The sequence below is a fragment of the Sus scrofa genome, chromosome 12 (genome assembly GCF_054392235.1).
Source record: "Sus scrofa isolate SSC_HxYL_T2T_F1_AM1 chromosome 12, Sscrofa_HxYL_maternal_Yorkshire_Landrace_v2.0, whole genome shotgun sequence".
Lineage (NCBI taxonomy): Eukaryota > Metazoa > Chordata > Mammalia > Artiodactyla > Suidae > Sus > Sus scrofa.
Window position 1 is genome coordinate 37,883,120 of NC_139394.1, and position 15,701 is coordinate 37,898,820.

The 15,701-nt window shown below is 46.1% G+C and overlaps 1 protein-coding gene and 1 long non-coding RNA gene across 23 annotated transcripts in view; one reads left to right on the forward strand and one right to left on the reverse strand.

Moving 5' to 3' along the window:
- Positions 1-115: 115 nt before the first annotated feature.
- Positions 116-11,418, reverse strand: LOC110256167 (uncharacterized). Of its 2 annotated transcripts, XR_002337445.2 has the most exons (3): positions 11,014-11,418; positions 6,609-6,661; positions 116-1,610 (listed from the first exon to the last, which is right to left on the reverse strand). It is a non-coding gene; the product is annotated as an uncharacterized LOC110256167 (long non-coding RNA). The 2 variants fall into 2 exon arrangements; XR_002337444.2 differs by lacking the exon at positions 6,609-6,661.
- A 390-nt stretch (positions 11,419-11,808) lies between these two features.
- Positions 11,809-15,701, forward strand: part of MSI2 (musashi RNA binding protein 2) — a 438,300-nt gene continuing 434,407 nt past the window's right edge. For 19 of the 21 annotated variants that reach the window (XR_002336815.2, XR_002336816.2, XR_014820276.1 and 16 more), the window contains exons 1-4: positions 11,809-12,012; positions 12,306-12,346; positions 12,659-12,740; positions 13,459-13,543. Coding sequence is in view for 15 of the 21 variants with exons in the window: in XM_021066169.2 (XP_020921828.1) it covers positions 11,951-12,012; positions 12,306-12,346; positions 12,659-12,740; positions 13,459-13,543 (270 nt within the window). In the remaining 6 variants the exon portion in view is untranslated. Of the gene's footprint in view, positions 12,013-12,226; positions 12,347-12,658; positions 12,741-13,458; positions 13,544-15,701 lie in introns of those variants that run through there. The other 2 variants (NM_001315780.1, XM_084982849.1) reach the window with 2 other exon arrangements.

The following is a 15,701-nucleotide window of genomic DNA, read 5'->3' on the forward strand; positions in this document are numbered from 1 at the left end:
AGTCGGCTTCATCACCACTGAGCCACAGCAGGAACTCCATACATGCTTATTTTTAATTCCCTGGAAGGAAACAAACTAACCCGGAATGTAAGCGCATGCTCAGAAGTCACAATGCTTGAGGAAAGAAGCTATTTATTTACTTAAGGGAAATACAAAGGCCCCATTCCTTTTAGACAGGGAATTTATACTCGGTGGAATTTTCATGAATAAAAAATTCATTTCACTTCATATTTTCTGGTAAAAAACACTGGTTTGCTTTTTCAGTGCAAAGTTGGCCATGTCTGTCCTGAAGAGTCAGGCTTGTGAGGCTCCAGGAGACAAAGTGAACAGACTCTTTAAGCAGAGAGGTGCTTGGCCTGCTGGTGAAACCCAATACCGAAAAGTAAACAGAGAGCGCTCCGAGAAAAAGAGCAAGTTTAAATGGATCTTGCTCTTCCAATGTGGAAACACGCTCATGGTTGTTAGTAACTGAGTCAAGATATTTAAATCACACGTATACTTTTATATCTCGACAGTGACCTTTTGTAAGTGTGCAGTGGGGATAAGAAGATGAGCAAAGCGATGCTCCAGCAAGAGCATTGTAGGTAATTGAACATGAAATGTGTTGCTATCTGATACCATTAATAATATGCAATCGCTACTTTATATCTAATATGCAGTTCATTTGGCCAGCGTCTAACGAAAGCCCTCTCAAAACATGAGCATAGGAAGTCCTGCTGCTCGCCTATAAAGTAAAGCAGCTCTGTTTTCACACATTTTGAAGTATCTCCATATTAGTCATCTCGGCTGTGCCACCAATTACCCCTGAAGCTCAGTAGCTTCAAGCGAGTATGTATCGTCTCACACAGGTTCTGAGGGTCGGGGAATTGGGAGTGGCTTGGCTGGGAGGTTCCGACCCAAGGTCTCCCGTGGAGTTGCTGTGGAGACGTGGGCTGGGGTAGCTGTCATCCGAAGGCTCGGATGGGGCTGGTGGATGTGCCTTTAAGATGTCTCACAATCGTGGTTTGGGTTGTCGACAGGAAATTAGAGTTCTCCACGTGGGTGGACCTATCAGGCTACTGGAGCATCCTGATGGTATGGAAACTGGCTTCCTCTAGAGTGACCCTGGAGAGAGAGCAAGGCAGAGGCCACGTGCTTTTTCTGCCCTAGCCTCAGAATTCGCCTGCCATCATCTCTTCCACGTTCTGTTCATTCGAAGCCAGTGACTCAGTGCAGTCCATGCTCAGGGCGCCGGGGCTAAAATTAGGCTCCACCTCTTGCAAGAGCACCAAAGAATTTGTGGAGCTATTTTAAAAGCATCGTGATTCTTCATGTATGGATGATGCCCTTGAGATGGGGGGGGGGCTTGTCAGCTCAAAGTCACCTAACTACTAGTAAGACCCTACATGCAAGGCAGCAAGACTGTTTTATTTCCCCTCTGCGGTGCCATCCACACACACAAGCCAGAAAACCCCACATTCCTGAAATCGCTGCACACAAATCCAAACTCTGCCTTTTTAAACTGGCCAAGATCTTCCCGATGCAGCTGGAGGCTTTATGTTTGGAAATGGATGAAATGGACCCAAGACTGGGAGGCAGGAGTCAGCTTTCTTCTTAATCAGCTCTGCGACCTTGAGAAAAAAAAAATACACTTGTCTCAGGATGGTTTCCTCCTTTGTAAAACCAGACGGGAGAGCTGAGGGGTTTCCAAACTTCACTGGCCATCACATTCCTCAGGGAATGAACGACTCTCTGGCCTTACATTAAATCCACCAGGTCACAATCTCCAAGAATCTGTAAAATTAAAAAGCTCCCCAGGAGTCTGATGGAGAGTTGTGCAAACAGTAGGAACTGCTGCACTAGACTGTGGTTCATGCTTTAGGCTCTAACGTTATTTTGTTTTTAATTTTAATTTAATGTAATTTAATTTTTATTATTTTTGTCTTTATAGGGCCGCATCTGTGGCATATGGAAGTTCCCAGGCTAGGGGTCGAATCGGAGCTGTAGCCACCAGCCTACGCCACAGCCACAGCCACGCCAGATCCGAGCCGCGTCTGCGACCTACCCCACAGCTCACGGCAACGCCAGATCCTTAACCCACTGAGCAAAGCCAGGGATCGAACCTGCATCCTCACGGATGCTAGTCAGATTTGTTTTCCACTGAGCCAAGACGGGACGTCCTCTCCTGTTAGGTTAACTGCTCCCTTCTGACTGGATGTGCCCAGGTCAAGAAATCAGTTCTGGACCCTCGCTACCATCAGCAGGGAAATTTTGAAAAAAGAAGAAAAAGAGATACCTGGGGCTCCCCTCGGGCAAAATAAGTCAGACATTCTGGGCCGTGGCCCAGGGATCATGATGGCCTGTTTGTTTCCATCAGTCTGTTTTCAAAGAGTCGTGTTCAACCTTGGTGGCATATCGAATCCCTTGAGAAGTTTTAAAAAAGACCACTGCCCATACGCTCCCCCAGAAAAATTAAATCAGAGTCTTGCGGGTGGAACCAAACACCAGTCTTTCTCCAAGTCCCTGACTTATTCTGAACAGCCACACCGACCAAGGTTTGCCTCACTTGAGCTCATTCTAATGTGGCCTCAACCATAAAAGATTATTCAGAAGAAAAACGATTCAGAAATCCTAAATGCATTTGAAATAGAAGATAAAAGTTAGGAATGGAAGATACGAAGAATTAAATGGAAGTGAGTTTTCATTTCTGGCAACATGGCAGACTAAATAACTTAAAAGTCCTCTTGCTATAAATACTGGTTTATAAATATGAACCATGTATAAATATGAGTCAAAATGCAATAAACACCTATTGAAATGAGCTCATGGAACAGCAAGGAAAGGCCTCCAGTGCCAGAAGCAAGAGACATGACAGCATGGTGGGGAATACGTGGAGCTGGTCTCAGGCAGGTTTGTTGGCCTTGAAAGGCTGAAGTTTGGGGGTTCCCAGCAGAAACGAATCCGACTAGTATCCATGAGGATGCCGGTTCGATCCCTGGTCTCGCTCAGCGGGTTAAGGATCTGGCATTGCCATGAGCTGTGGGGTAAGTTGCAGACGCAGCTCGGATCCTGCGTTGCTGTGGCTGTGGCATAGGCTGGCAGCTGCAGCTCTGATTTGACCTCTAGCCTGGGAACCTCCTTAAGCCGCAGGTGTGGCCCTAAAAAAGCAAAAAAGCACAAAGAAAGGCTGAAGTTTGAGCATCAAAATGGAAAGGGGACTGCAGTTTGGATGCTTTAAAGTGTGGAAATGGAACTAAGATCCCCGAATAAATCTTGAACCCTCAAAAGGATGAATCATTATAGAAATAACACTGGAAACAAATCTCCCCAGTGGCACAGGGAGACAAGAAAATTTGTCTTGGCATAAGTTGAAAGTGGAGAAAAACGTCTTCACTAAGAATTTGGGATGACAGCCCAGTCTTCATGTAAATCTGAGACCGGAGTTTACCCTTCTTGTATGGTCCAGGAACCCCAAAGCTGAAAAATAAAGATTAAGGAGTTCCCGTTGTGGCTCAGTGGAAACAAATCCAACCAGTATCCATGAGGACACAGGATCGATCCCTGGCCTCCCTCAGTGGGTTAAGGATCTGGCCTTGCCATGAGCTGTGGTATAGGTCCCAGACACAGCTCAGATCCTGTGTTGCTATGGCTGGTGTAGGCCAGCAGCTGCAGCACAGATTCAATCCCTAGCATTGGACCTTCCATATGCCACGGGTTCCGCCCTAAAAAGACATTAAAAAAAAAAAAGATCGTGGCTCAGTGGTTAACGAATCCGACTAGGAACCATGAGGTTGCAGGTTCGATCCCTGGCCTTGCTCCGTGGATTAAGAATCCCGAGTTGCCATGAGCTGTAGTGTAGGTTGCAGATGTGGCTTGGATCCTCCATTGCTGTGGCTCTGGCATAGGCTGGCAGCTGCAGCTCCAATTGGACCCCTAGCCTGGGAACCTCTATATGCCGCAGGAAGCAGTTCTGAAAAAGGCAAAAAGACAAAAAAAAAAAAAAAAAAAAAAAAAAAAGGTTAAAAATAGAGATCCAACACCGACCTACAAAACATACATGGATAACCACCACAACCAAGATGTAGCAGATACCAGAGTAGATACCAGAGTCCCAAGAACTCAGCAAACAGAAGGATCAGACAGACTATCAAATAAAATAAGTTTAAAATTATTAAAACCATAAAAGAACATTTGGGACTATGCGAAAATGAGTAACAGAAGAGTATAAAAGAAGGTAGATCTGAAAGAGAACTAAGCAGAACTTCTGGAAATGACATATTCAGTCACTGAAATGAAAAGCTCAGTGGACGAGTTACACAGCAGATTACGCAGAGCTAAGAAAAATCAGCAAATGGCTCTGAGAAAATTGCCCAGGAAGCAGCACCGAGCGTCAAAGTGATGGAAAGTCTGAGCAGAAGGTTCAGGGTATGTTGCCTAGAAATCGAAGGTGCCTTATACACCTAATATGAGCATCAGAAGGTAAGAACAGGGAGAGTGCAAGGGAGATAGGATTTACACAGACCATGGCTGATCGTTTTTCAGATCTGGTTTAAAAAAAAAAAAAAAAAAAGCATCCAGAGATTTTGGATGAGTAATGCATCTTGAACCATGTAAAATAAAAGGAATTCATACCTGAACACAGCATGACAAGAATGCAGGAAGCCAAAGACAAAGAGAAAAAGTTCAGGAATGTGTAACTGGGTCATCATGCTGTACAGTAGGAAAAAAAAAAATTGTATTGGGGAAATAATTAAAAAAAAAAAAGCTTAAAACCAGAAAGAAAAGACAGATTACTTACAAAGAAATCACATTTAAACTGATAGCAAATGTCTCAACAATAAATAGAAAATAAGAGGACGTGACATACTCCAAAAAGGGCTCAGGGTAAAATAACTAGAATTCTACACCCACAGAAATCAGCATTGAAGGATGAGAGAGAGGAGTTCCCATCATGGCTCAGTGGTAAGGAACCCAACCAGCATTCATGAGGGCTCAAGTTTGATCCCCGGCCTTGCTCAGTGGGTGAAGGAGCCGGCGTTGTGAGGAGCTGTGGTGTAGGTCACAGACATGTCGAGGGTGTGACCCTCAAAAGACAAAAAAAAAAAGAAAAAAAAAGAAAAAGAAAGAAAAAAAAAGGATGAAAGAGAAATAAGACAATTTATACTAATGGAGATTATAGCATGTCATTCATACAACCGCCCCCCCCCCAAAAAAAACCCACTACAAGATAAGTTTCAAGGAAAAAGGCGGGTACCTAGAAACAAAGTAGAAAAATATGCTAGAAACAAAGGTGAACAAATTGGTAAACAAGGGCAAATCTAAACACTGACTTATAAAATGAAATGATAGTAGGTTTTAAATTAAATTTAGGGGTATAAAAACTAAGTGTGGCTCCAAAATCAGTACTAATAACAGGTAAAAGGGAGGATGTAATTGAAGTTGAATAATTCTCTGTTTACTGTAGATATTTAGGAAGGCTAGATTAAGTGTCCATGTTAAAAGCTGTAATCACTGGAGGAATAGAAAAATAACTTAACTACTAAATTATTGAGGAGGAAAGGGAAAAAAGAATTCTTGGAATTCCCATCATGGCTCAGGGGAAATGAATCTGACGAGGAACCACAAGGTTGCAGGTTTGATCCCTGGCCTCGCTCAGTGGGTTAAGGAGCCAGTGTTGCCATGAGCTGTGGCGTAGGTTGCAGATGTGGCTCAGATCTGGCATTACTGTGGCTGTGGCATAGGCTGGCAGCTGTAGCTCTGATTAGGCCCCTGGCCTGGGAACCTCCATATGCCATGGGTGTGGCCCTAAAAAAAAAAAAAAGAATTCTTGATCAGTTCAATAGAAGAAAAGGAAATAAAAATCATACAGAAAGCAGAATAAAAGGTGAAAAATGGAACATGAATTTCAAATGTCAGAGGTTAGAACAACAGGATGTCCTATAAGTTGTTAGAATACAAATTGCAAGAGCAACTTCAAAAAACTGTTTCGCATTATCTTGTGAAGTTTTGCATTTATATACTTCAGGACCCAGTAATCACTCCAAAGAGAATTTTTGGTTCACATACACCAGAAGACAAGACTGTTGATACACCACTGCTTGTAAGAATTAAAAACTGGAACAACCCAAAGGCCTATGACAAGAGAATGGACAGACTGATTTGTAGCAGAGGCACAAAATGGAATAGTATGCAACTCTGAAAAATAGTGAACTACAACCAGATACAACAATCTAGATGAATCTAAGTAATACTATGTTGAGTACAAAAATATAGGCCTCAGAAATTTTTCATAAAATTTTAAAACAAGTATATAACAATTTGATAAGACTTTTTAAAAAGCAAAAAAATAAAAATAAATACAAGTTTGAAATTAGTCCTTTCTTCTGGTGGGGGTACAACAGAGGAGGAGCACATAAGTAGTTGTAAGTCACTGTTACTGTTTTAGTTCTGTAGTTGAATAGGAGGTTTACAAGAGTCCATAATATTAAAAAATAAATAAAATAAGGCCATGGATATACCCAGTGATGACAGTATGTTTATGCCAGAGATTGTGATTAATGTAGTTTTGTGTCCCTAAGATTCATTAAAAATATCAGCAACTACATTAAAGGTAAATGGACTCAACTTACCAGTCAGGTGAATAAATAAATGAACAAGATCCGGGTATTTCTAAGAGACTTACCTAAAAATTAAAGATATAGAAGGTTGATGGATGGAACACTGTAAATCAACTATAATAAAAAAAAATTTAAAAAGAAAGGTTGAAAGTACAAGAATGGAAAAAGAAATGCCAGACAAATGTCATCTAGAAGTTGAAGTAGTCATATTTATTGCAAGCCAAGTAGACTTTAAAGCAAAAATCACTAGGGTTAAAGATCATCTATGTATACAGTCAGGAATCAATTCACTAGGAAAATGGTAAATCTAAGCTTGTATGCACCTAGTAACATAGTGTCAAAACACATAAAGCAAAAAAGAGAAATAAAATGTAGAAAAGAGAAAAATGCAGTCATAGCAGGAGATTTTCACAGGTTTTCTTGATGTACCTTATCCCATATTCTCAAAATATAGAGAGCAAAATTTGAGTGACTCATAGTAGATACTGGCAAATTCAGTCACATGAGGAGACTTTAATGTACCACTATAAAAAGTGATTGATCAAGCAGAAGAATATGAGTAAGGCTACAGAAAATCCGGATAATATAATTAACGAGCTTGAGTTAACAGACTCATATAGAATGCTACAGAACAAATTAGGTATACACATTCTTTTCAAAGCTACATGGACTATTTATAAAAACCAACTATTTACCAAAGAAAATCTCAACAAATTATAATGAAACTCAAAGGTGCTTCTTTGAAAACACTAGCAGAATGTAGAAAGAAACACTAGGTCAAAAATAGGGAGATCTCTGACATAACTGATCCAGAAAAGAGAAGATACATACACAATAATATTTGGAATGATGGAGTTCTTGGTGTGGCTCAGTGGACTGGGAATCTGACTCCAGCGGCTGGGGACACTGAGGAGGCACATGTTTGATCCCCGGCCCAGCCCAGGAGGTTAAAGGATCAGGCATTGTCACAACTGTGATGTAGGACCACAGCTGTAGCTCGGATTCAATCCCTGGCTCGGGAACTTCCATCTGTGATGGGTGCAGCCATAAAATAAAATTAAAAAAAAGTTTGGAATGAAAAAATAGAGGTTATGGGTAGATGCAGCAGAGATTAAAATATATTAAAAGAAAACTATGAACAGCATTTTGTCCGTAAATTTGAAAACCTAAATGGTGTGGATAATCTCCCTGGAAAAATACAATGAATAAAAACTGAGTCAGGAAGAAAATAAAACCTAAAGAGCTCCATAGCCACCAAAGAAATGGAACTGGTAGTTAAAAATCAACCTAGTAAATGTTTATCCCAAACCCAGACATTTTACCAGCAAGTTCTACCAAACATTCAAGGAACACATAATTCCAATTTTATACACACTGTTTGAGAAAATGGAAAAAGAAGGAACACTAACCAGTTCATTTATGAGGCCAGTATAACCAGACAAAGGCAATATGGAAGGGAATAAATTGCAGCAAATTTGACTTATGGACATGGGTACAAAAACACCTACAAGGAAATTAGAGGTTCACCTTCATTCATTCGTTCATGCTTTCATTCGTTCCAACAAACATCTGCTGAGCGTCAACCATGCACCAATAGGCACTGAGCTAATACTTGGAGAGCAGAAATGGACAGGAGCTTAGGACTTAGCGGAGGAGATAAGCAATAAAGCAAATGATCACACAGGGTAGGGTACCCAGAGGACATCCTGGCAGGATAACAGTGCCTACCGAGAGGGATTCAACCCATCAGAGAGGTCAGGGAATGCTTTCCAGGCACATTAGCAGAGTAAGAATGAGTGTGGGAAGGGTGTTTAGGAGTCTTGCAACAGCGGCTCCAGTAGGACATCTGAGCTGCAGTAGCAGGAAAGGTGAATTTGAGATTAAGGAAGTAAAACCAACAGTTCTTCCTGACGGATTGCACATGGGAAGGTGTCAACCTGGAGAGGGGCCAACCTTGTCTTGAAGATGGCTGAGGATCTGTTCATGCAGAGAGGGAACCTTAAAGGAGGGTCAGATTTAGGGGAAAAGAGCGTGCATGTGGTTTTGGATAGGCTGAGTTTGGGGGACCTTTGGGAAGGCTAAGAGGGGATATTGAATAAGAAATTAACCAGAGCTGGAGGGAGATTTTAATTTTTTTTTTTTTTTTTTGTCTTTTCTAGGGCCATACCCGCAGCATATGGAGGTTCCCAGGCTAGGGGTCTAATCCAAGCTGTAGCTGCCGGCCTACACCAGAGCCACAGCAACACGGGACCCAAGCTGCATCTGCAACCTACACCACAGCCCATGGTGACGCCGGCTCCTTAATCCGCTGAGCGAGGCCAGGGATCGAACCCGCCACCTCATGGTTTCTAGTCGGATTTCTTAACCACCAAGCCACGGCGGGAACTCCGAGAGATTTTAATTTGAGTGACATCAGCATGTAGGGGGTACTGAACCCATGCTTCAGAGGTTCTCACACACGGAAAGAGTGTAAATGCGGGAGAGAATGAATACCAATATTTAAAGGAAAGGCAGAGGAGGAGGAGTCAGGGCAAAGAGAGGAGGAATGGCTGGAGAGGAGGATGCAAACCAGGAGGGTGTGGGTATCAAGGTTGCCAAGGGAAGAGTGTGACAAGAAAGGCGTGTCCCAGTGTCATGGGCTTTAGAAGACCAAGAGTGTGGCAGACTGACATGGTCCTGGAATTCTGCTGGCCCAGGGAATACACAGAGGGAGTGAGTTAGAGGAGAAATGCACAATAATAACAATAATGGAAATAATAATAATAAACCATTACGTATATTATGCAAAGGAACATCTGTAACTTGGTTATGGTGGGGGTTACTCGCCTCCATGCATTTGTCAAAACTCCGAATTACAGGCCCAGAAGAGTCAACGTTACTGCATAGAAATTAAAATTAAATAAATAGAAACCACGTAGTGTTGGTGATTTAAGCTCCAACTTTCTCTCAGCCACTGACTTTATAACTGCAGCACCGGCCCCTCGCAGGGTTTCAGTTCTGTTCAGCGCACGCAGGTCTGCAACAGGGAACAAGGGCACCCCACTCTCTGTCCTTGAGAAGGACAGAATACATGTGTCTGCAGCAGAGCCAGAGGGCGTGGGACTGATGGCCAGAGCCCCTGTAAGGAACTGACAGGTGGAGGTGGGGCGTAGCCTGGAAAGCCTGGTTCCTCTGGGCTCCCCGATGTAAGATGAGGGGTTGGACCAGGAAAGGCCTTTCTGCCTCTGATGGTCTGCGGGTCTCGTGTAAAAATCCCACACAAAATCCAATTAGCTCTGTTTGGTATTGAGAATAGCCACAATAAACAATTACCGTAATAACAACTGGCTCTTCCATACACAGGACCCCAGATGATTCGGAAAGCAGTTTGGAGGGAGGGAAAATGCTTGGGTTTAAAGTTTTAAAGTGCCTTCTAAAAATCACATGAAGTAATGATTGATAAGGCATACAGCTCACAGCTCATGTGGGCTTGCAATCAAAAAGGGACTTTTCCATGTGTTCATTTCAATCCCTCCCCTCCATCAAGGAAGAATGATCCCAGTTTAGGAGACAGATTAATAAGAGTCTGGTCACTCAAGGCTTTGGCTGATGTTGGGATTTTCCAAAGATTCCATTTTCCCAAGAGCCACAGTGGATTTGGTACAGTTTTGGCATTGAGTGTATTCCATTGTGTCCTAATCCAATGAAAATGAATGGAAAAGTGTTAATTGGGCATCAATTCATGCTTAACATTAATCTGAGTATTTGATGAACCACAACTTTATGTTGCCCCTCATGCCATATTAACTCAATTTATTGTAATGATTTAAAACAATAAGGATAATTACATCCTTATTGTTTTAAATACCCCATAAATTGAATCCAGCCTGAATTTGGCCCGCCTGAAATTTGCTGTTTAAATGTGAGATGTTTGGGGGAAGCTACAGAAACGTCTTTTTGGAGTTATCAGTGCGGGAAAGGATGAGAAGCAGCACTTTTTAAGCACCTACTGTGTACCAGGACCTGTGCTGCACTACTCCTAAGGTGGCCAGGGTGAGCGTGTTTGAAGCCTTCTGCCACCCTCAGCTACCTCCACAGATGGTGGGGGGCTTGGTCTTAATTTACATTTCATGCACTTCGCTACCTCAGCATAGAAACAATAAGACATACATAAAACGAAGGGGTTGAGAGGGGTTTCCTCAAATAACCACCCTTCCCAGCCCTCCCGGAGGTGCTCCCAAACTATTTCTCTTTATACGCAAAAATTTGATTTGAACTCCAATCATTTGACCTTGACCCCTATAAACCTATTTTATTATATTTTTTAAACTCCCTATGATTAACGCGGAAACCCTTTCTTCGGCATTTTCTCACCACTGGAATCGCGTCAGTTTCCTCAAAGTTCCAAAATAACCTTTCCCGGGCACGGATTTCGTACCTCTGCCAGGGAAGGGCGGGGAGCGGCGCAAGACGTGCCGGTTTGGAGCGAGAGCCAGAGAGAACTTCCAGCGCGAGAGGAAAATAAAACTTGTGGCTGGCGTTGGTGCGGGAGGGTCTCCGCAATCCTGAAGGCCCCCGACCTAGAGGGGTCTCGGGGGCCGCCCGAGGAGCGCCAGGGTCTGGGTTTGATCCCGACGTCCTTGACCTAAATTTCTGCGCGGTGGCTGGAAAAAGGGCGCAGAGCCGGGAGGGCGGCTGGTGCCATCCCCGGATCCCAGCGGCTGGGGCTGGGGAACTTGAATGGAGAGGCCGACCTAGAAGGGGTGGGGGGCGTCTTCTCCCCAGCCCGAGTGCGGAGCGGTGGCCAGCTCCCCGCGCTTCCCCCTCCCCCGATCCACCCTCCCCACGCAGCCCATGTGATCGAGGGAAGTCGGGGTGCGCTCCCCCCGCCCCCCGGCCCGGCCCGCCCGGAGGCGGGGCCCCTCGGGCCGCGGGGTTCGCGCACCGCCCCCGTGGGTCCGGCTGCGGGGGGCCGAGTGTGCGCGCGCGGGCAGGCGGGGGCCGCACCGGGGTGCGTGACGTCACCGGCATTGGTTACACGACGTTCTAGAACTCCGCCCCACGTGCGCCGGGAGGAGGGGGAGGAGGAGGGGATGGGGGTGGGGAGGAGGAGGGGGAGAGGTGGGGATGGGCCGGGGGGGCGGGGACGGGGGGTGTGCGAGCAGCGGGGCTGAGCTAAGCCGAGCCCACGTGTGACGGCTCTCGCCGCTGCCCCGGCTCCGCCGCTCGCTGAGAGATTCGGAGGAGCCCGGGCGGGGGGGAGGAGGAGGGGGAGGAGGGAGCGGGAGATCTCGGGGCTCGGAGCCGGCCGCCGCTCCGCTCCGATCGCTGTGGGGCTCGGTTTTTTGGGGGTGGGGGGGCGGGGGGGCTCAGATATGGAGGCAAATGGGAGCCAAGGCACCTCGGGCAGCGCCAACGACTCCCAGCACGACCCCGGGTAAGTTTCCAGCCGCTGCCCACCGCGCCGCCTCGGGCTCGCTCTCCTTGCAGCGGCGGGGACGGCGGTGCGCGGAGCCGGGCATCTCCCGCGCCCCCCCGCCCCTCCCGCGCGCCCCCCCCGTGGAAGTTACACACCTTTGGATTGCATTTCGCCGTCACCTTCTCCCCCACCCCACCTCCCGGCTCTCGCTCGCTCGCTCCCCCCTGCTTTCCTTTTAGCTTTTGTAAGTTACACGTCAAAATGGCCGATCTGACATCGGTGCTCACTTCTGTTATGTTTTCTCCCTCTAGTAAAATGTTTATCGGTGGACTGAGCTGGCAGACCTCACCAGGTAAGGGAGGGAGGGGGGGACGCCTGGGTCCCCCCCTTCTTGGCTTCTTTATTGCTCTTTGTTATCCCGGTGTAGGAGCCCCCCCCCGCCATTGGCTCCCCACTTCTCCTGTGCAAGGTTATTTTTTTAAATAGCAAATCCTTTCCGAGCCCTCTACGCGACCTCTGTTGCCGAATTTCCCCCGCGTGTGCAAAAAACCCCCCAGAATAACAACAGAAAACTACTTTTGGTTTTTGTCCTTGATCAAAATTTGCATTGCTTTTTTTTTTCCCCACACCTTCTCCCCCCCCATCTCTCTCTTTCTCTCTACAGATAGCCTTAGAGACTATTTTAGCAAATTTGGAGAAATTAGAGAATGTATGGTCATGAGAGATCCCACTACGAAACGCTCCAGGTAAACCATTCCCTTCTGGATTTTGTCTTTATTTTAGAAGAAAGTTTAAGTGTTATTTTTGGAGGTGTCTTCGGTAGTAGCTAAGCGGATTTAGAATGGGGCTCAGGCATGTGGCTGATTTCGAACGTCGCTCAGTCTCCCCCCCCCATTAACCCCAAAGGTTATTAATTGGGGCTGAACTCTGGCTACAGAGATGCCCATGTTTCTGCTTTAAGTCATTTCTCCGTCGCTTCTTTTTCTCCTGTTTCAAATGACATTCAGCTTCCATTCACTTTCCACATAGTTTTCTTTTTTTTCCCCTCCCTTCCCTATGTATCCTTTCCCCGCACTCCCAGTTCCCCAAACTCTTAAAGCCCCTCTTGGAAAGCTGGATGAATCTCCTCTAAGTGCTGGGTTTTCTTCGGAATAAAACAAAGCGTTAAAGAAAGGGAAGGGAGGAGGAGGAGGAGAGAGATTGAGGTGGCGAAAGAGTGGAGATACCAGCGTTCTCCAAGTTACCTCCAGCCGCCCTGCCCCCGTTCCACTTCCCCCATTAACCTTGATGTGTTTCCTTGGGAGGCGGAGGGCTGTAGGCAGGAGGGGGTGGGGAGGGCGCCGGGGAGTGGGGGTGCGTGGGGGCAACTTTTTGCTTTCCATTCTGCGTTGGGGCTCACTCCTTGTTGCTCTCAACGGTGTCACATTTTCTTGTTTGTTTTTCTCCCTCTTTGTCTCATTTCAGAGGCTTCGGTTTCGTCACGTTCGCAGACCCAGCAAGTGTAGATAAAGTACTAGGTCAGCCCCACCACGAGTTAGATTCCAAGACGGTAGGTTGCTTTTCCTTGTTGTTGTTGTTCGCCCCTTTTCAGGACCGATCTGGGCATTGACAGCCCTATTTAAAGAGACAGTGCCTTCTTTTGGTGCTGTGCTGAGAAGTGGGTACTTTGAAGCAGAGCTTGCGAGTTGGTTCTAAAGTTTGCTGCGACGGCTGGGTTGGGGGTTTTCTTTTTAGAGCTTGTTTCCCTGCAGCCCCTGAGGCTGCCCAGCCTAGGCTTGGGGGAGGGGTCGGCTTGGGGAGAGGCTATCTTCCAGGCCAAAGGACCATGCAAAGAAACTCCACCACCGAGAGAGAGCCGAGGCAACTTTTCTTTGTCAGCCGAGCACAGCCCGCGTTACCAACTGTGGCTGTAGGAATTGGCTCTTAGAAGGCACAGCCTGCTTGGCGGAGGGGGACAGGGGGCGGAAGGAGGTGAGGGGGCGCTAATCACAGTCCAGGCAACAGGTTCCTCTTGGGCACTTCGGGTTGGGAATGTGGTTTGAGAAGGGAAAGAAAGAGGCTTTACAGAGCCAAGCTGGGCAGGCAGTGGGTGACTCCAGATGGTGTGAAATCTAAGGCTGATAAGGCCTTGGGTTTCAACGTGTCTTTTTTTTTTTTTTTCTTTTTCTTTTTCTTTTCTTTTCTTTCCCTCGATCCTTTATTTTGAGTGTGGGTACTTTTATAGCATTAGAAGGTTTTCAAGTCCAGGGTTGAGGGGGGTAAAAGTCTCTTTGAGGCCAGAAGGGAAGAAAGTATCAGTGGATAATAATACATTTTATGGGGGAGTGGGAGGGGAGTTGATCTGATTTATGCTGGCTCTCCTGCCTTCCCTGTGTGTCTGTCTAGGAGAATTTCAGTACTGGCTTTTGTACGTCCACCTAAAGCAGGGGCAGGGGATCCGAGGTGGTGCTGGGATGCAGTGCTGGGCTGCTGGGGGCTTTGCCTCTGTGGTGGGTGGGTGGGAGGGAGAAGGCAAGGAATCTGATTCTAGGCCCAGCTGCTGGTTCAAGACCCGGCAAGTTGTTCCCTGCCTCTAGGCCACAGTTTCCTCTTCTGTAAAATAAAGGAGTGGGACAGAGCAGTCTTGAAGTCCTTTTGGGCTTTAACCCTGTATGGAAGAGCTGAAAAGCAAAACCTGGCCACCTTTGGTGCCCTTGAATTGATTTTGCAAATTCACCCTGTTTCTCTGATCAGACATCAGGTGCATGCCTCCTCCCCAGCTCTGGAGAAGACCCCCCCCCCCACACACACACTTTAAGTTGCCTTATTAATTGCATTGGACCTGTGGTAACTTGTGGCCCAAAGTACTGGTGTACTTTTAGGTCATTAAATTTCAGGGACAGGGTTTGCAGGGTGATCCCTGATGTCTGAAGAATTCTTATCTCCTTGACTTCGTGGCTAGACATTTCAAAAAGCGAGTAACATTAACGGGGAAAGATGTTTCAAGGCAAATTGGGGAATTTGGTATCCATCCCTCTGCCCACCCTGGGTTGGAGAAATACAGTACTTGATTTCTCTCGTGGCTGGTGGTGGGTCATCTCTCGCCGCCGTATCAGGTGCAAGGCCTGTGGTGGTCCCTCCCTAATTGTTTGTAGACATGTTTAGGTGGCTATTATGTAGTATAACCTAGCTTTTGACTTTGTTTCAACGTGCAGTGCAGGAGGCAGACGCGGTTGGTTTATTGACATGGAAGCGAGGATCTTGTTTACCCGTTACCTTAAAAGCTTTGTTTAGGTAACGGCCATTCACATCCAAAATAGTCCCCTAGTCTTTTCCTAGAGGATTTGTAGCTCCAGTAAGTAGAGCTGTACCTAACTAACTCATGTTTTCATTTTTGGTAGTTTTCTTTTCTGTTCTTTTTTTTTTTTTTTTTTTTTTAAGAGTTGACAGGGATGTGCAAAAGGTTGGGATTTGCCATGCATACATCTTGACCCATCCTCTCCCTTTCGAGATCTCAGCGTGCACACTTGGCACACGGAAGAACTCTCCTTGTGGTATATGTTGCGACACGCTGTTATCGCAACACCCAATACAGGAATCCTAAATTGGCTCCGAGTTTTGTCCTTTTAGATGATTCTTTCAGCGCTCGGCTTGCTCTGGCCTCTCCCTTCTCCCTCCGGCTCCTGGCCGGTCCCCCCAACATGTGCCTCACCTTTTATTCCCCCCCC